Source organism: Myxocyprinus asiaticus, chromosome 20, assembly GCF_019703515.2.
Source record: "Myxocyprinus asiaticus isolate MX2 ecotype Aquarium Trade chromosome 20, UBuf_Myxa_2, whole genome shotgun sequence".
Classification (NCBI taxonomy): domain Eukaryota; kingdom Metazoa; phylum Chordata; class Actinopteri; order Cypriniformes; family Catostomidae; genus Myxocyprinus; species Myxocyprinus asiaticus.
Window position 1 is genome coordinate 6947277 of NC_059363.1, and position 21515 is coordinate 6968791.

The 21515-nt window shown below is 38.5% G+C and overlaps 1 protein-coding gene across 1 annotated transcript; it reads left to right on the forward strand.

The window, feature by feature from the left end:
* Positions 1-677: 677 nt before the first annotated feature.
* Positions 678-12792, forward strand: LOC127411467 (saccharopine dehydrogenase-like oxidoreductase). Its single transcript, XM_051647052.1, has 12 exons — positions 678-984; positions 2273-2385; positions 7456-7536; positions 7685-7814; positions 7932-7981; positions 8088-8218; positions 10027-10144; positions 10495-10614; positions 11059-11115; positions 11227-11338; positions 11479-11560; positions 12100-12792. Exons 1-12 carry the CDS (start codon positions 786-788, stop codon positions 12188-12190), a joined length of 1284 nt encoding a protein of 427 aa, XP_051503012.1. The 5' UTR covers positions 678-785; the 3' UTR covers positions 12191-12792.
* Positions 12793-21515: the final 8723 nt, after the last annotated feature.

The window sequence follows — 21515 nt, forward strand, 5'->3', positions numbered from 1 at the left end:
TTGCAGCATAAAAATAAAAAAAAAACATTAATAAATGGCCTGTCGGATAGTATAACAACATTGTTGTTTTTATAATAATATCAAAATAATAACAGAATAATTTGTAATTTACATTTTTTTTAATTAAACTTTAGTCAAATATTAATTGGGGTGAATAATATACATTACATATAATATATATATTAATATAATTTATATTGCAGTAATGTAAAAGTGTAAAAAATATAACATATTTAAAAATGTGAGCCCTAGAACCTTTTAAATTCACATTCTTACCAACTGGTTTCGTTATTTTATTTAACAAAACATTCTGTAATCATTATAATTCATAGGAGCGTAATCCTCTGAATCTTGTTATCCCCAACCTGAACCCGCCTACAATCCGCATTGACCAATCAGAAACGAGTTGAATTGACGTCACGTCTGGTTGTATTAAAAAGTATTTTATGCGTACAATCGACGCAATTTATGTTTGCTCAACACAAAGTGTCCTTGTTTATAAGTTAATTTGATGATGCGTAATCATCTGAATTTACAAACTTTAAAAATCTATGAATAGTTATTAAAATAATCCTTTACTGACCATCCATCTTCCCCCATTAGTTTATTGAAAATACATCAGAAGCTGCGCATACAACTACGCGCATCGATGAACTTCTTGAACGAATGCGGAAGCGTCCCGAAAGCTTGTGAAGTAGCGTCATCTGTCAAGTGTTGTGTTGCACGCTGAACTGCGTACATCTCTGTCAGTATCAGTCCGAGACGACCAGCAGCACGGTAACGCTATGGACGCGTTCAGCACCTCAACTGGGAGACCCTACCACATCATCATCTTTGGCGCTACGGGTTTTACGGGACAGTTTGTGGTGGAGGAAGTGGCGCGCACTGCATCTGAAGGTCCGAAGGGGAGTCTGAAATGGGCCGTAGCCGGGAGGAGCAGACCCAAACTGGAAAAAGTTCTGGAGCAGGCCGCCGGAGTTCTCGGTGCGTGGAAATAACTTTGTGTCTATCTGTAATCTATGCAAAAAAAAAAAAAAAAAAAAAAAAATATATATATATATATATATATATATATATATATATATATATATATATATATATATAATTTTTATTTATTTATGCAGTGTAATATTGCATGTATAAATTGAATTTAGTGAACTGATTTGACTTATAAAAACAATGATAACGTTGCAAAAATGTACTATGGTAATCATAGTTTCCAACAATATGCAAGTTTCTACAGTTATAGTTAAAAACCATCATTAAACCATAAAATCTCCTTCAAACAGTGTAAGTAGCTTTCAAAATCTCTCTGTACTCTCGTTTAATTCAGTTTGTTTGCAGTGGTGGGCTATTACAAAGTAACCACAGTCATTGTAATAAAAATAACTGTAGTTAATGTGGTATTTTGGCAAACACTGTACTACTTACTATAACTATGATACTTATACTAATTACACCTTGATCTGTGTATGCACTGATCTCTTTAAATATATGTATTACATTTGCAGACGTTTACATCACTACATAATTCTAGAAATAAGTCTAGAATGTTCTAGACTCTTTGTGCTAAGTCATGTATTTGGCAAACATGAAACTGATATATTGCCAAAAATGTGAAAATGCCTGGAGGGTTGTAGGGACCTCACCGTATTGGACTGTACTTGACTTTGACCCACACTGTGGCAATCACTAGCAATTCTGAGTTGATTTACTAATCTCTTTTCTTGTAGGCTTGAGACCTTTCTGCCGTAACAAGTAGACACCCCCTTACAGACACTGCATTATCTTGTTTTGCTTGGAGAATGCGCATGCATTTTTTTAGACAATACTCTCTCAGTCTTTGGCCATGGCGGCCTCCAGAGATGTTTCCATTAATCCTGAGCAGCTGATGGAAAATTATATTACAGTGCACACCAATGCCTTTAATCATGTAGCTTTGAATGGATCGGATCGGACTGAACATCTGCTCAGAGTTTTATTTAGATTTCACCAAGATTTAATGTAGGCAGGCATGCTTATGAATAAAGATAGGACAGATCAGGCTTCTTTATGGCCAAAGTGACTTGATCTAAGCGAATAAACAGAATTATTTATTATATTGTAACTTGCCCTGGACTGGTTTTTGTCTACGCAGTACATTATTATCATAAGTAATTTAGTTTCTCTACAATTTGCATTAAATATGACATTATCACTCTTTGCATAATTGCTGCAATGTATGCATGTCCAATATCATAACTGCTGCTGTGTTTAAAATGCCTGTTCTCAGGTAAGCCAGAGCTGCAGTCAGAAGTGTCTATCATCATTGCAGATGTCAGTGAACCGGACTCACTGGCTGCCATGTGCAAACAGGCGGTCATTGTGCTGAACTGTGTGGGACCTGTAAGTATGCATTGTGACTGACTATAGGACATAGAATAGCATTTTTAGCTTTTTGAAACTGCACTAAAAATAATCAGTCATGACGTGTCCGTTTATAAATCAATAGCTTATGGAAATGAAATGCCCTAAATAAATGGAAGGCATAGCAGCTACATGTTTACCCTCTTTACACTATCAACCAGGTAAACTCAAAGGCTGGATTTGGTTATGCAATAGTGTCTTTCGTAAAAGGTGATAATCATGTTTGCACATTCTTTTTTGTTTTTTTTTATATATTATCCCCTTTTCTCCCAATTTGGAATGCCCAATTCCCACTACTTAGTAGGTCCTCGTGGTGGCACGGTTACTCACCTCAATCCGGGTGGTGGAGGACAAGTCCCAGTTGCCTCCGCTTCTGAGACCGTGAATCTGCGCATCTTATCACTTGGCTCGTTGTGCATGACACCGCAGAGACTCACAGCATGTGGAGGCTCATGCTACTCTCCGTGATCCACGCACAACTTACCACGCGCCCCATTGAGAGCGAGAACCACTAATCGCGACCACGAGGAGGTTACCCTATGTGACTCTACCCTCCCTAGCAACTGGGCCAATTTGGTTGCTTAGGAGACCTGGCTGGAGTCAGTCAGCACACCCTGGATTCGAACTCGTGGCTCCTGGGGTGGTAGTTAGCGTCAATACTCGCTGAGCTACCCAGACCCCATGTTTGCACATTCTTGATTTAAAAAATAGGGCTGTTGATTTAACGCATAAAAAAGTAATGTCCCCGGACCGTAATAAGAAATATTCCTACCATCTGAGCAATTTAAGCTTGAAGGCTTGATTTAAGCCTGTTTTCAGCAGGGGGGTCAGTAAGCAAAACTCCAGCTAATAAATACCATAATTTAATAAACATGTTTTACTCCAAGAGATACACTACTTTTATTTAATGTTCATTTTAAAAAAATTAAATCATTTCAGAAATGATATTTTCTTTGCGCATGTTAATATTTAATATTATATTTATAATTATTTAAATATAACTATTTATAATTATGTAATCATTATATTTGTTATTTGAGGGCCTTTCTCAGCAAATATTAATGTATGCATTTAATCAGATGAATTAATCAGTATATCATGTAATTAATTAGATTAAAAATTTTAATCGATTGACAGCCCTAATAAAAACAGTTAATGTAATTTATAAATAAGTAAGGATTGTAATGGTTGTACATCACCTTTGAAATATAAATTGTAATAAATCTAGAAGTAATATATTGAAATATCGTCTCAACCTCTTGTCAAAGGATAATGCATATTTTCATTAAATATTTTTTAGTGAATTTAGTGTGAAAATTGTATGAAATAAGTGTTTAATTTCAGCTATTTTTGTTTGCATCTCATTTTCTACAATTTGTATTATTGTATAAGATTATATTATTAATTTGTGTGTGTGTGTATGTGTGTGTGTGTGTGTGTATATATATATATATATATATATGTGTGTGTTTGTTTTTTATATATATATATATATATAATAGTGTTTGTTTTTTATATATATATATATATATAATAGTGTTTGTTTTTTATATATATATATATAATAGTGTTTGTTTTTTATATATATATATATATATAATAGTGTTTGTTTTTTATATATATATATATAATAGTGTTTGTTTTTTATATATATATATATATATAATAGTGTTTGTTTTTTATATATATATATATATATATATATATATATACAGTATAAGAGTGTTTGTTTTTAATTTCAGTGTTTCGTTTTTGTTTGCATCTCATTTTCTACCTTTAAATTTCATTGTTGTATTTTTTTATTAGTTTGTATTCTATATTATAATTTGTGTAATATATACACCGATCAACCACAACATTAAAACCACCTGCCTAATATTGTGGATGTCCCCCTCGTGCCGCCAAAACAGTGCCAACCCGCATCTCAACATTATCGACAACGTCGACAATAAAAAAATTGTCGACAGAAATTTTCATTGTCGAATAGTCATTTGATGTCATTTAACATAACATGAGAAGGACTCTCATTGTAAAATGAGCGGAGCTGGAGCTGCCGGTCCGCTGAAGCAAAACTTGCGTGTCGAGCGTCTTTAAAGGAAACACCCCGGCGTTACACCCCAGCTTTATTAAAGTTCAAATAATATGGAAGCAGATCATGTAAGAAAAAAAAATATCTGAGAATGTTGAATATAATATTAAAATGACAAATATTTTAAAATATCTAAAAATCCTTAAAAAAAAAAAAAAAGATGCATTCACCTGAGAAGCAGCATATGAGATATTTAGACTTGCTTTTAGAGAATAGATCTTGAATATAAGTATATTTTGTCTTTACTGCATGCACAGAAATATAACCAAGTGAAAAAAATACACTTATATACAAAATACACTTATATTTAAGATATATTCTCTTAAAGCAAGGCTAAATAGCTTATATGTTGCTTCTCAAGTAAACGTATCTTTGTTTTAAGGATTTTTAGACTATTTTAAATGGAAAACAAGACAAAAACACCTGATAGCAATATAATTATTTTGCTGTGAATTTCTTTACTGAATTAAACTTAATAAAAAGTATATTTATTTCCCCTTTAATTCAGTGAATGTCATTTAGAGGTATTTTAAAAGATGATTTTGTCCTTTATTGTTAGTAAGCACGTTTTATACAACCTTCTAAGTCAGTGCACAAGCTGCATAATTGGTTAATAGCTAATGATTAATCATTGCAATAATCGCAGAATAGTGGAATGATTATTCTAGTAATCGTTAGATTAATCGATTATCAAAAAATAATCGTTAGTTGCAGCCCTACTGAGTTACCGTAGACTTTGTCAGTTCGAATCAGTCTGGCCATTCTCTGTTGACCTCTCTCATCAACAAGGCATTTCCATCCACAGAACTGCTGCTCACTGGATGTTTTTTGTTTTTGGCATCATTCAGAGTAAATTCTAGAGACTGTTGTGTGTGAAAATCCTGTGAGATCAGCAGTTACAGAGATACTCTGTAACTGTATTTCTGTAACTGGTGATTTCCTGGGATTTTCACGCACAACAGCCTAAAGATAACCACTCTGTTCAATTGTAGTGAGAAGAGTATAATCTCAGAATGTTATTCTGAGATGCGGGTTGGTGCTGTTTTGGCAGCACGAGGGGAACCTGCACAATATAATGCAGGTGGTTTTAATGTTGTGGCTGATCGTATATATCTGTGTGTGTGTGTGTGTATGTATGTATATATAAATATATATATATATCATATGCCCCCTGCTCTCTAGATAATAGCAGCTGCTATTTAAAAACAAATATCTGTCGCAGTTTTGGGTGTAATCTAATTACAAAGTAAAACGTTACTGTAATCTAATAATATTTATTCAAAAGTAGTGTAATTTATTACATTTTACATTTGTGTTATCAGATTCGAGTTATTGACTTTAAATTCAATTACTCAAAAGTCTAAAAGTCAGAAGTCAATTACTTTTAGGTACATTTGGTTACACATTTCTAAAAATATTTATGTTGAATACATTTAAAACATGAATGTGACAAGGAGGAGGGCGGGGCCGGGCCATGACTACACACGCCCGGTCCCCAGTCTGGCTAATCAGCTGAGGAGAGGGATAAGTGCAACGAGATGCGGCAGTTCGGGAGAGAGAGCGCTACAGGCAGCTACCCAGGCGACGGCGTGTCTGCGAACCGGACGAAGCATCAAAATAAGGTTTTTAATAAACTTGAACACAAAGACACACAAACGTAAACGCATACAGGGCAGCTGCCTGTAGCTCTCTCTCTCCCGAACTGCCACATCTCGTTGCACTTATCCCTCTCCTCGGCTGATTAGCCAGATTGGGGGCCGGGCATGCATAGTCACGGCCCGGCCCCGCCCTCCTCCTTGTCACAGTGAATTATGTTCATATGTACAGTATGTCTGTTTGCGTTTTTGTGACAGCTGAAGAGTCACTAATGAGTCATTAGCTATGTTTCCATCCAAGTTGCGTATTTAATTTATGCGAAAAATCGGAATATCGCAAAAACAGTGTGCGGATAAAGCCGCATTTCCATCTCTTGTTTTCAGAAGAACAAAATTGTCACTTCCGGGGAAATTGTAGTGACTGTGTGACTCTTTTATTAATAAAATACTTGCGGATTAGGACACGCAGACAAAACACTTTAATAACTCGTTATGGACTGGAATGGAAATGACAGCGCGTCACACAGTTTTGGGAGCACTATGTGTGTATGTGTTCCTCCATCATGACTTTGCTGTGTGGATCTATAAGATATTCTTTAAATGTATCAATAAACCTGCTCTTCTGGAAAAAGTGCAAGTTTGTGTTTAACTTATTTACTCTGCAAACTCTATGCAGGCTTTGGATTTTTAGGACACCGGTATTTCAGAATGACCAGGGCAACAATTCAGTTGCGATGATTGGTCCGCTGGTTCGTCCAGTTATGAATGAATTATTCAGTCACATGATTTTTTTGATGCGCATCTTGTATTCCTGTTAAATTCAATAGGAATTTATTCTGTAAATGTGTTTCCATCATAGTTTGTGCATTTCTTCTTATCTAATAAAAAAATAGATTTTATTCGCATCTTGGTGTTCCATCCAGTAGATTTATGTGATATCCTAAAATGCGAAGGAAAAAAAACTGTTGATGGAAACATAGTTATTGTAAGGTAGAAACGTGTAGTGCTGAATGTATGACTTGAGTGCGACAATGAACAAGGAGGAAATCTAGACATTATTTTTAATTCATTGAGTGGAAAAAAACTAAAACTTTTCTGTGAAGAGTTTTAGAAAGTAATTTAAGTAAAGTAATTAAATACTTAGTGTAATCTGATTACAATTTTAGAGAAAGTAATTTGTAATGGATTACATTTTTAAAGTAACTTGCCCAACATTGATCAGTCGTCCTCTAAAATCTAGTACCATACTGCTGGTGTAAAATGTTGATGGTCTTCTTTATCATTATCGTATATATTTAAAATGGTTTGGTTTGGATATACAGCAATATTGTCCTAATTACTGTCTTTTTAATATCTTCTCAACAGTATAGATTCTTTGGTGAACCTGTTGTCAAGGCATGTGTCGAGAATGGAGCACATTGTCTCGATATCTGCGGAGAACCACAGGTGCTTGTCCTGACCCCTCTATTCTTGCAGTATAAAACCATAAATAAACCATTGATCATTCTTTGTAATAACAGCATTAATGACAGACTGGGACTCAAATGAATTGTGCAGAAACTGAGAAGTCATTGTGTTTGTGTGTGTACTATAGTTTCTGGAGAGTACGCAGTTAAACTACCATGACCAGGCTGCTGAGAAGGGGGTTTACATTGTGGGAAGCTGCGGTTTTGACTCCATTCCTGCAGACATGGGTGTTATTTACACCAGGGACCAGTTTAAAGGTATGTTCATCAGAAACATAATTTGTCTTGATTCTTTGAGTAGTGCAATCTGTCCCCATTTTATTTTAATATAAGCACTTTACTAAGGTATGCTTTGACTATTTTATTTGTTACCAGGGACACTAACAGCCATTGAGAGCTTTTTGACTGCAAGCTCCGGGCCAGAGGTCGGTGTACTTATTTTTTAATTGTAAAACAACTCTGATATCTGTATTTTTCAAAAGCCTTAGTGTTTAACTCTCAGCTGACCCTCATTCTCGTGTGTGCCTGCAGGGAGGCTGCATCCATGATGGCACCTGGCAGTCAGCTATTTACGGCTTTGCAGACAGCCACAAGTTACGCAGCATCAGGAAAAAGTTTGGTCACAAGCCTCTTCCTGTGGTGGGGGCTAAAATTAAAAGGAGGTGTGTACAACAAATGGCAAGCAGAATTAGTATTTCACCATGTCTAATGCAAGTTACTAACTAAATTCTGAAATGTTCTGAAAAGTTCTTCAAAGGCCCCAGTGGCTTATGGCTTCATTAATACAGTGCATCCGGAAAGTATTCACAGCGCTTCACTTTTTCCACATTTTGTTATGTTACAGCCTTATTCCAAAATGGATTAAATTCATTATTTTCCTCAAAATTCTACATACAGTACCCCATAATGACAACGTGAAAGAAGTTTGTTTGAAATCTTTGCAAATTTATTAAAAATAAAAAACAAAAAAACAAAAAAATCACGTACATAAGTATTCACAGCCTTTGCCATTACACTCAAAATTGAGCTCAGGTGCATCCTGTTTCCACTGATCATCCTTGAGATGTTTCTACAACTTGATTGGAGTCCACCTGTGGTAAATTCAGTTGATTGGACATGATTCGGAAAGGCACACACCTGTCTATATAAGGTCCCACAGTTAAGAGTGCATGTCAGAGCACAAACCAAGCCATGAAGTCCAAGGAATTGTCTGTAGACCTCCGAGACAGGATTGTATCGAGGCACAGATCTGGGGAAGGGTGCAGAAAATTTTTTGCAGCATTGAAGGTCCCAATGAGCACAGTGGCCTCCATCATCCGTAAATGGAAGAAGTTTGGAACCACCAGGACTCTCCCTAGAGCTGGCCGCCCGGCCAAACTGAGCAATCGGGGGAGAAGGGCCTTAGTCAGGGAGGTAACCAAGAACCCGATCGTCACTCTGACAGAGCTCCAGCGTTTCTCTGTGGAGAGAGGAGAACCTTCCAGAAGAACAACCATCTCTGCAGCACTCCACCGATCAGGCCTGTGTGGTAGAGTGGCCAGACGGAAGCCACTCCTCAGTAAAAGGCACATGACAGCCCGCCTGGAGTTTGCCAAAAGGCACCTGAAGGACTCTCAGACCATGAGAAACAAAGATTGAACTCTTTGGCCTGAATGGCAAGCGTCATGTCTGGAGGAAACCAGGCACCGCTCATCACCTGGCCAATACCATCTCTACAGTGAAGCATGGTGGTGGCAGCATCATGCTGTGGGGATGTTTTTCAGTGGCAGGAACTGGGAGACTAGTCAGGATCGAGGGAAAGATGAATGCAGCAATGCAGAATGCAGCAATCCTTGATGAAAACCTGCTCCAGAGCGCTCTGGACCTCAGACTGGGGCGAAGGTTCATCTTCCAACAGGACAACGACCCTAAGCACACAGCCAAGATAACAAAGGAGTGGCTCCGGGACAACTCTGTGAATGTACTTGAGTGGCCCAGCCAGAGCCAAGACTTGAACCCGATTGAACATCTCTGGAGAGATCTGAAAATGGCTGTACACCGACGCTCCCCATCCAACCTGATGGAGCTTGAGAGGTCCTGCAAAGAAGAATGGGAGAAACTGCCCAAAAATAGGTGTGCCAAGCTTGTAGCATCATACTCGGAAAGACTTGAGGCTGTAATTGGTGCCAAAGGTGCTTAAACAAAGTATTGAGCAAAGGCTGTGAATACTTATGTACATGTGATTTGTTTTTGTTTTTTTTTATACATTTGCAAAGATTTCAAACAAACTTCTTTCACGTTGTCATTATGGGGTATTGTTTGTAGAATTATGAGAAAAATAATGAATTTAATCCATTTTGGAATAAGGCTGTAACATAACAAAATGTGGAAAAAGTGAAGCGCTGTGAATACTTTCCGGATGCACTGTACATATTTTGGATGAACACCATATACCATCGACAGAAATGGAATTGTCATTGTGTTTCTACAGGGGTGCACTGTTTTTTAGTGATGAGGTTCAGCAATATGCAATTCCCTTCATGGGTGCCGACCCATCAGTGGTGAAGAGAACCCAGCGCTATTTACATGAAGAACTCCAGGAGTCTCCGGTTAGTCAGCATACGTAAACAACAATATTCCCATAATTCCCAATAAAACATTTTTTAAATAAGGCAGGGGGACAGTACAATTGAAAGGGTCAGTTAGGGTTGAACCAGTTAAACTGGACTAAAACTGAAGTTGAACAGTAAACTGGAAAATGTTGACAGTCCAGGTTTTTGAGGCAGTAGGAAAAAAGTGAACAGGGATGATAGAATGAAGTCTAGATGAATAGACTAATCAACAAATTAATTGCGAGCAAAAACACTTTGTTACCTGCACTGCCATAATGATTATTAGTTTATTGTGGCCTCATAGATATTGTGGCACTGTGTTTACTAATTCTAAATGTATTCTACAGGTTCAGTATGGAGCGTATGCCGGTGTTGGCGGCATTTCCAACATTTTTAAACTCCTCTTTGCTGGATTGATGTTCTGGTTCCTTGTGAAGTTCAGCTTTGGCAGAAATCTCCTTGTTAAGGTAAAACATAGCATTTTGTGCAAGCTATTTTGCCATACTGAAATACTACGACCAGGGTTCCCATGGTCTTAGTGCTGCAATCCCAAGATTGTGTATTCTAGGCCTGAAAAGTCATGGAAATTTCTATAGTGAATAAATATTTTCCTGGTTTTGCTCTTCTCTATAATAGAGTTTATGAGGAGTAAAAAGTGCTGTCCAAGCAATAGTGACGTCCAATTTGTTGGAAACAGATCACAAATGTGTCTAAAATATTAATTAGCAAGGTGGTTTTAAATTATTTAAAAAAATTAATATCCAACTATCGCAAATGACAAGAAAATTCATAGAACATTATTGGTTAAAAATGGTGGTACCCCTGGAAGACATACTGTACAATTTGATAAATACACTGTAGCTTGTTGATCTTGTGTAATCTCATAAAATGTGAATTTACTTTGTCTGCAGTTTCCAGAGTTTTTCTCTTTCGGCTTCTTTTCCAAAGAGGGTCCAACTAGAAAGCAGGTATTATACCCCATATCATCTTCTAGATTATAAATTAGGTCCTTAGACTATTATAAATCATTTAGGATCACTGTCAAGTCATGCTGTCGGTTATTTTCCTCATATCTGCAGATGGAGGGTTCTTCTTTCCGCTTTGCCTTTTTTGGAGAGGGTTACACTAAAGGTCAGGACCCCACCGAGGGCAAACCTAACGCTAAGATCCGGACTCTAGTCCAAGGACCAGGTACAATGTCCACCTGTGTCATATGTTAATGTAATTCCACAATTAATATCTGCTTAAAGGAAAGCAGACAGGACTCTCCATAAATACAATAATAAAGGTGTTTGCATGTGTTTCACTATTCTCTTGTGTCTGCTGTTCAGAGGCTGGATATGTCGCTACCCCAATTGCTATGGTTCAAGCAGCCATTACCATGCTGAATGAATCTGATTCCCTTCCTAAAACGTGAGTTTTGTTGATTTATCCAGCCACTGTCATCTCTGTTGTCCACTAATGAACCTCAAAAGCTAAAACTAATCCAAAATAAGCAGGTTTTTGTCCCCTTTACAATTAGCCACTTTCACACATGAAGCCCATTAAATAGTTCTATAATTGCTAGATTGGCTTTTCTGGTTATGGTACCACCATCTGTTATTCATATAATTGACAGATACATTGTGTATTGCTTCCATTCTTAAACAAAAATACAGTTAAAACTTAGATTTTTTTATACAAGAGCATCCTAACATGCTTAAACCATTAGTGTTACAGCATTGTTTACACATAGCATCAATACAGAACTTACCGGTAATGTTAGCAAAAACATTGAAAGAGCTGATTTGCTGCCATTTTGACAGTGGGTCATGTTCACGCTACTTCTAAATGGAAAGATTAAATAAAACGTATCGCAAACGTTGTATGCATGAAAGCTGTTACGATCAGGTCTCACATCCAACTATGCTGTGCACACCTAACTTTGTTTTATCTGCCGTGGCTCTCCACAGGGGCGGTGTGTACACACCAGGAGCAACGTTCGCCAAAACCACCCTCGTCGACCGCCTCAACAAACACGGCATCCAGTTCTCTGTCCTCTAAGTAAGATTAAAGGGGTTCAACTGGCCTGGCTCAAACATCTGTCTTCTGAAGCACTTATTCATTTGCTTGCTTGAATGTAGAGAAATCTGTTGTTATCTGGAGCTTCCTCAGCTAACTTGCAGTGTTTTCCAGTGTAGTGTCCTGGCTTGCACATAGTAGACTGGGCTGGTTTTACAAGCATGCACTCTGCTCAAATGGCTGAGAAATTTGCACCAAGAGTGAGGCACAAACCCTATGAGATCCTTCCTTTTGAACACACACATCATTTCCTGTTTCGATTTGAGAGTTTGAAATGTTCATTTGAATTTTTTTCACCTATTATATTTATCACAAAAAGAAATACTTATACAGTTGACAGACATCTCTAAAAACATCTGTAAAGTACATCCACAGTCAAATGTAGTAAAAAAAAAAATATCTTTTTGTAATAATATATTAAAATAGTTGTGAAGCCTACTTGAAAGGTTGGAATCTTAGTTTATTTTCTAAAAGATTACAGAATGATACAATGCTGTTTACTGTAATGACTGGTCTGCTAGATGAACTTATTGCCTGCTGTTGTTCTGGTTTGTTTCAAACTAAATAAAGAACATATCAAACAATGTGCTTGGATGAAAGTATATATTTAAGAGTTGAATGAGACATTTTGATAATGAATAAAAAAAGTAAGTGAAGTTCCAGTAAGTCACTTTGGAATCCAAGTATTTTGTCCTACTTTAAATTATTTCAATGTCACCATGTAATCAACAAGTGAAAGGCTCATAGGCCTCTAATTCTTCTTATAAAGAATTATTAATTTGAGAATTGTCAGGACCAAATTTGAGAATTGTCAGGACCAAATTCCAGACTTTTCTCTCTTTCGACGTACAATGGCAGCCACGTCTTCTAACTGCTCAGCGAAGTCCTTCAAGAGATGTGTTCATCCACAAACAGGCTGAGACCCAGCAGGGCTGCTTCCTCCTACAGAAATAGAATTGCACAAAGACTGTTTCTCTCAACCCTGACATTTATTCTGCAATCAAACCAATATACCTCGGCAAAGCATTTGTCCCTAATGGTCTTTGCTGGTATACACAATTATTTTGCTTATTAAGATGATTATGCTGAACACCTGAAAGAAAAGGCTGATTGACATTTTATTTCTGGCCTATGAGGTTCAATAGAACCTAGCCAAGTGGGGACTGTGCACTTACACTGGGATAGTGTCTGCGCAGTCGCTGTAGTTGCACCCTGACAGAGGTCATGCTGTGGTAGAACACCTTTAAGGCTTTGGCAAACTCAGCATCGCAGCTGTGTGTCAGGCTCCCCCTTCTTTCCTGTCAACCACGGCTATTCTCTACACCTGCAGCAGAAATGTGGGAGAGTCGCACAATGTGTGTTGCATGTAAGGTGAGAGATAATAAGGTACACATATGTAGAGAAATGCTGGTGTGTTCTGTATGCACTTTTGTGTGTTTTGCATGTTTCATGCTTGTTATTCACAGATTCTGCAGGTCTTAAAGGGTCTTAATTTGTTGTTTTTGTAATTAAGTCCTTAAAATGGTCTTAAATTAGAGCCAAATGTCTTAAATTCACATTGTAATGGTAATAAATGTTGTAAGAGAGAATACAGAATGCATTCTAATCTAATCACTGTTTCAACACATTACATAATGTAACACATAAAAGAAAACCGTTAATGCCTAAAATTTCTGGTGCATTTTAGTCACTTTTTAGTGGCATTTTTGACCAGAGCATTGGTTCATTTCTGGCCCTGATAAAGGGGCTATATATAATACAGTTGTGCTCAAAAGTTTGCATACCCTTGGAGAATTGGTAATATATGTACCATTTTTAAAGAAAACATGAGTGAGCAGGCAAAACACATTTCTTTTATTTCTTATGGGATTCATATTCAACTGTAGGTTATAACAGAAAGGTACAATCATAAAACAAAACATGGCAACAAAGAATGAAATGACCCCTGTTCAAAAGTCTGCATACCCTTAGTTCTTAATACTGTGTATTGCCGCCTTTAGCATCAATGACAGTGTGCAGTCTTTTGTAATAGTTGTCTATGAGGCCCCAAATTCTTGCAGGTGGAATAGCTGCCCATTCGTCTTGGCAAAATGCCTCCAGGTCATTCAAAGTCTTTGGTCGTCTTGCATGAACCGCACATTTGAGATGCACTCTGCTAATTTGGGGTTTTGAAGAAATATAAAGTTGGGTATCATCGGCGTAACAGTGGAAACTTATTCCAGGATTCCTGATAATATCTCCCAGGGGAAGCATATACAAGGAGAAAAGCAGAGGCCCTAAAACTGATCCCCTCTGTTACGGGCCTCTTTAACCCAGCATAGGCCACAGCACTGATCCAGAACAAGCTGAAAGTCCAGACATTTCCCAAGTAGTTCTGATGGGTCAATCAAGATGTCATCTTCCAGGGATCTGCAAGAGGACAAAACCATGATGGTAGGAGAAAAAAACGTTATAGAATGTCTGTCTTTGTCTCAACTATCTTTGTACTAGCAGATAAGAAATGTTGAGGAACTCTTTGCAACATAATGTATTATTATATATATACATTATACATTATTATACGGCACTAAACATGTATAATCAGTTTAAACAAAGGAACCAGGGTGTCTATGATGCTTACCAAAACACTACCTTTGAATAACTTTAATTTATTAAAATAACAAGCATTAAAAAGAAGGTTGAAAGAGTCAACAATTTTCAGCAATGTCTTTGTCACCAGTCTAATTTTTAATGCAGATCTACATAATCATAGATTTAGTTTAATATGCATAAATGGTACCCCCAATCCCATGGGGCTGCATGGCACTAGCTGTGCCTGCAGTATGGCCTCCTCTGTTCCTTCTAGACCCACCACCTTTATCTGCTCCTCCAAAGGGATGTGGAACGCCAGGGACTGCAGCCTCAGGTGAGTGCTGCCAAGGTGCAAGGGTTCTAGAGGATCCCAGAATGGGTCTCTGTCATGTCTGATCAGAGAATCGATAACAGTCCAAACCCTTATAAATCAGGCAGCGCTTTACTCATACGTAAGAATCCCCTGTCATTGTACATTTTGGAAATCCACGATCTGGACTCACTGACATGGTCACAGATTATTTTTCCACTGTGGTGCTGCGAAATCAGGATTATAATGGACTGACTGAGCAAGTGACCAATCATAAGTTGCCGCATCACTAAAGCCATTCCACCAGCACGGTTGAGTATGGTTAGCTAATCGTGCTGAGAAATCCAGGCCGGGAAAGGTGTTTAATCATACCGTATAAAACCATGCTCAAGTGGAAATGCTACTGGAACTGTTCCTCACTGAACTCAGAACTGTTCAGCCCAATGGTGGAAAAGCATTAAAAGTTGTTGAAGACCCTAGCCCAAAAACCTAAGCCTAAATCTAATCCAACACCAAAATCTCCTCTGGCTGTTTGATGTGAATGTTGTTTCATGTCTTGATTGGCAAAATAATGGTAAGCCTGGTGATATAGAGTAATATAATAATAATGTAATTAATATAATATAATAAGCCTGGTGATATAATAACAATGATTACATAGAGGTTATAGTCTCACAGGTATCAAACTCAAGGCCCACAGGCTGAATCCAGCCCACCACCTCATTTCATGTGGCCTGTGAGTCAGTTTCAGAAACGTAGGATGGCAGGTGAACAGAACGTGTCACTGACCAATCAGTTAGCGCTTTACTCGTTAAATGCTGCACAGAATGTTCTGTTGCAAATATCCAAATGTCTCTGTGATTAAATTAGTTTAAAATCATATTAAACAGCCTCAACATTCTAAACAGCACTGACAAAGAAAACAGGAGAAAACACTATGCCATGACATAAATTAGAAGGCTTTTCAATCTACACATTACAAACCTTACACACATTTACCATGGATTTACTTTAGTAACACTAACTGCATTAACTATGGTTTTACTATTTTTCATTACAAAAATGCCATAGTTTTTTATATACTGAAGAAACCAAAGTCACTAAACATGGTAGTGAGGAGTCATGGCTATACATGTGGTCACCGAGGTCTTATTACAAATACCACTGTTAAAACTATGGATACTATAGAAGAACTATTATACATTTTGATAATTATTATGAACCAAGCTATCAATTTTCCTTCTGTGTAAAATCTGTTCTCCTCTAATGATTGTAGGAAAATGTAACTGTTTGAGCTGGACGATGATGAGCATATGTGACCGACTGCTGTTGCCGTTCATGTGTGTGGCTAGAGTGGTGCGTGTGCGTGTTCCCTGTTCCATCAGCAGCTCCACCTGCACTGCACTGTCACATGGCACCCTCCTCAATCCCTCCACGTAGAAACCCCGCTGCTGATCCTCTTGCACCCGAAGACCACCTGCAGATTGACTGGCCTTTGATAGCAGGTCTATAACATGAGCACACTATGGAGTGCCACTAAAGTCTTAAACCTTACTACATAAACTTCTTAGTATAGTAAAAAATTAGTAAGTTATCATTTCAGTTTTCATTAACTAAGTGCATTGCTCAAGAGATCATGGGCCACACCTTGTAAGGTACAAACCTACAACATAAATTGGTCATGGCATGAGAAATCAAATTTTTTTGATATTTTACATATAAGAGGTCATTGTACTATAAAAACATACTGCTAAAGTTTCAGAACTCAAAACTTCCTCCTCACTGCAAGAAGAGTATTTGTTGAAACCAAGCTGCCAAAACAACTCATTTTCTACTTCCTCCACATTGTGATGTCACACTGTGGTAGACATTTGCATCTGACCGCTTCCACAACAACACATCAATGCCTCCTTTACCTTATTACTTTCATAGCCCCACCCAGTAGAGGTGAGCAGTGAGATGGCATGGAGGGAGCAGGTCAGTAAAGAGCAGAGAGCCAATAATAACAGTGGGCATTTACTGTCAAATCTTAAAGGAAAAGCAGCACCAAAACAAAGCGTTTCTGGCAGAGGGTCAGAATTAGGGTGGAAAATTATAATGTTTTACAAATATATGATTGTTTTATGTGCAAAGAACTTTACTAATATTATAAGTGAACCTCAAGGAACATTAAAATAATAAAAAAGGCATGTCATGACCCCTTTAAGGTTTGGTCACATTCACCCTTGCACTGCAAAATTCTGCGGACAAAATACAGTATTATCAATGGAATCTGTGCAAATTTTGTCTGATGGCGGGGTCACATTTTATCTTTGCACAGTGAAATTCCACAGGCGAAGAAGGCATGGGTGGATGTAAAGTGAGTGTGAAACCCGCAAATACTACTTGTGACCTTTTTTTATGCTGCACTTTAAACTCTGGGAGAATAAAGTTGTAACACTAAAATGATCTGCTCATCCATTGTTAATATTCAATGTTGCTTTGTTCAAAGCACTGTCCACACAGAGGCCAAGGTATATGATTAATCTGTGGTCTATGTTCGATCTTGTAGAATTTATTTGCATCAGCTTTGCATCAGTCAAATAGAGATATTTTAGGCTTACCTGTTCATTGTAAATTTCCAACATGCTGAAAAATACCTAAGTATGGTTAAAAAAAAGTATGCTTTAGATGAATAACTTTTTATTTGTGGTGTGAGCATATATTGATGCATAAGAATATATACTGAAGTGAATATTTGTGCCTTTACTTTCTATGTTTCAGACAGTGAGATGTTGTATCTATGACTGATAAACCTGACATTGCCTGCTGTCTTGTGTGCTCCTGATAAACTGAAATAGTTTCTCGCAAAGGGAGGGTATCAGGCCTTTATTCGGACCATAACCAACCATGGAGTAATTCTTCCCAGAGCCCGTCTGGCCATATGCCAGCAGTGTGGCATTGTAGCATTGCAGTGCATTGTCCAGGATGCCCCGTCCAAAATCTTGAAAAACCACAGGTGACAAATGCATTGAATCAAACAGAAACTTTGTTAGTTAAGCTGTCCATTGGTATCAGAGTCCACGATACCACATGATACCGACACAATAAATATAGCTTATCGTTGGCAACATGTTATGCTTATGTTTGTCATGGTATAACAGGTGAAATATCTGAAGAAATAATGGCAACATCTGATATTCAAACCTTCCCAAAGCATTCATTATTCTCACCAGTGACTTTGTTAACTCTGTAAACAAATACATACTGTAGATGCATCCTTAATTTGCAAGAATGTGAGATAGCCTCTGTCTAAGCTGATTTGTTTTACCTGGTCTGTGTACTGTCCACCTGTCTCCTCAGGCACAAACAGACAATCTTTGTTCCTAGTGAAGCCACTATGGGACCAGTAGGCATAGTCAAAAGTAAGGTATGGGTGTTCTGCTGGTTACGAGAATCCTGGTTGTTGGAGGTCATTGAGATAACCCAGCGACTGCCTTCATCCCGCTCCCTCTACACAACCAAGAAAAAGACAGTTTAAACATTTTCCATTTTTTTGCTACCTGGTTGAAGAGCCTGACTCGGACCACTTTCACACAGTCCTTGCCGGTAATTTCGATTCCTCTGGCCCTCATCCTCACGTGGGTACTCTGGACAGAGTCCAAAAGAATCCACAGTGAGTGACAGAGTGACAGGCTGAAACTTGAGCCTTCCATTACGCTCACTTTCTACCAGGGCCCAGAAAGATAAATAAGTTCTGTGGATGGAAATGCCTTGTTGATGAGAGAGGTCAACAGAGAAGGGCCAGACTGGTTCGAACTGACAAAAGTCTACGGTAACTCAGATAACTCTGTACAATTGTGGTGAGAAGAATAGGTTGGCGCTGTTTTGGCGGCACGAGGGGGACCTACACAATATTAGGCAGGTGGTTTTAATGTTGTGGCTGATTGGTGTATAATTAGGGTGGCCAGATGTCCTGTTTTTCCCGGGACAGTCCCCTATTTAAGCACTTTTTCTAGTGTCCCGACTTATTCTGAAAAAGTCATGTTTTGTCCCGTATTTCCCCTCTCCTAAAATTTCTCTATCGCCTATGCGGCTTTCTCAGTCACGTGAGTATTCCAATCAAAGGTAGCCAAGGATACGGCTTGTAAAACCAATAAAATCACACCATGTTATTTGAATTACATGATTGGATAAAACTATCCAATCACAATCCCCTATCAATAGACATCCAGTTAGTGAACTGATTGAAGAGTCAGTTTGAAAGAGCACATAGATGAAATTGCGGCTGGAAAAATATCAAGGAAGCGTGCATGTACATTTAATGAGTATCTTCCAAAAGAGTTTACATTTCTAAAAAACAGGAGTCACAGACAGAGCCTAGTAAAGTGAGGTGTGAGATTTGTGGAGCTCACATTTCCATCACCCATGGAGGCCACACCGACATCGCGCAGCATGTTCATACAAAAAAGCATGTGGTTTATTTAATTTAAGTGTGCCACACCAAGTGTTAGCAATTTTTGGGTGAAGCAAAGTTCAGACTCTGCCAAGGTGCACACAAGTGAAAGACTTTTGCTTATCATTCTGTTGTGCACGGCCATAGTTTTTGGTCAGCTGCACTGCGAAATTCATCAAGAAATTGTATGATCCAAAATTTTCTTCTGCCCGCACCAAATCTGAAGCTGTCATATGCAACGTACTCATTCCTTTGTCAGAGGAAAAAGTTCAGAGTGATTTGGACAAGTGCTTGTTTGTCACATTGACTGTGGATGCATCCAATCACAAAGACATAAAATTGTTCCCTGTGCTTGTGCATTACTTTAATCCACTAGATGGTATAAAAGTCAAGATAATTGAGTTTTCGTCTCTGCCAGGTGAGATGTCGGATTTGCAATCTGACTACATTTCCAACATTATTGAAAAACATGGCCTTGATCAAAAACGAATTGCCCTCTGTTCCGACAACACTAACACAAACTTTGGTGGTGTTAGGAGAGCTGGTAAAGGCAATATCTGGAGAAAGTTGCAGTCAAAGCTAGGAAGGAAAATTTGGGGGATTGGCTGTAATGCACAGGTCATTCATAACAAATTGCAAACAGCAGTGGATTGTCTTCCGATAGATTTAGATAGTTTTGCTGTGAAGGTGTACAAATACTTCCATATCTACACAGTTTGCGTGAAAGAGCTCAAAGACTTTTGTGATTTTGTGCAACTGGACTATCAGAAATTACTGCAGTACGGCAACACACGTTTCCTCACTCTTGGTCCAACTCTTGAAAGAATGCAACATATTTTCAATGGTCTGCATGCATATATTGTTTCTCAAGAAAAATGCCCAAAGTTTCTAAGAGACATTTTCAGCAATCCTTGCACTAAACTTTGGATTGGCTTCGCACTCAAGCAAACAGTCACTTTTAACCATGCGCTGGAGATAGTAGAACAAGACAACATAACAGCCACAGAAGTGACTTTGCACATTCATGACCTGAGAAAAGTCTTGCAGGCCATGCTGGAGGAATCATTCATACCTTCTGACATTAAAAAGCAGATGGATGCCCTTGTTGAAGCTGGTGACATGCAAGTGGATGATTTATTTTGTGCAGTGAGAAACTTTTATACAGCATCGGTGGATTACCTCCAAAATTGGAGCCGCTCATTGGAGAACACAGAAAAACTTGAGTGGGCCCTACTGAGGCATCCTAGAGTGGAAAGACATTCAGAGCAGCCTCAAACACTTCTACTCCAGAATCCCAGCTCTCAGTTTGATTGATGAAACCACACTCTTTGATGAGTGGGCTTGTGTAACGGTGGCCAGCTGATAGATAGCTGTGCAATGTGTATAAACCTCACTCTCCTGACCTCAAGAGGTGCACTAGCGACTGACGCTAGCGGCTGTAGCCTTCAGCCTCCTTGTTAGCGCACCTACCTCCCATGCCAGAGATGCCAGCTCGAGTCCCGTACGGAGCGGGTACAACAGGAGTGGCACAATGGTGCCGTGACCCGGATGGGAGTGAGGTTTAGGGGGTGAGTGTAACGGTGGCCAGCTGATAGATAGCTGTGCAATGTGTATAAACCTCACTCCTGACCTCAAGAGGTGCACTAGTGACTGACGATAGAGGTTGTAGCCTTTAGTCTCCTTGTTAGCGCACCCACGCCAGAGACGCTGCATGGTTCGGGTCCCATACGGAGCGGGAAAAACATTGCCACTCGTCGTATCACTGAGTGGATCATGAACAAGACGGCTGAGAGATGGACAGACGTTTTTCATGAGCTGGAGAGCAAGACAATCAACTTCGGAGTCTTAACCAAGGTTGTGGAGTTTGTTTTATGCCTGTCTACAGGGTCGTAGATTCCAGGAGGTAATCTACGCCCCCCAATAATCAAAATAAGCAAGTACAACCCCCCCCCCCATTATTTATGCCATGATCAATGGAAATATGTAAATGC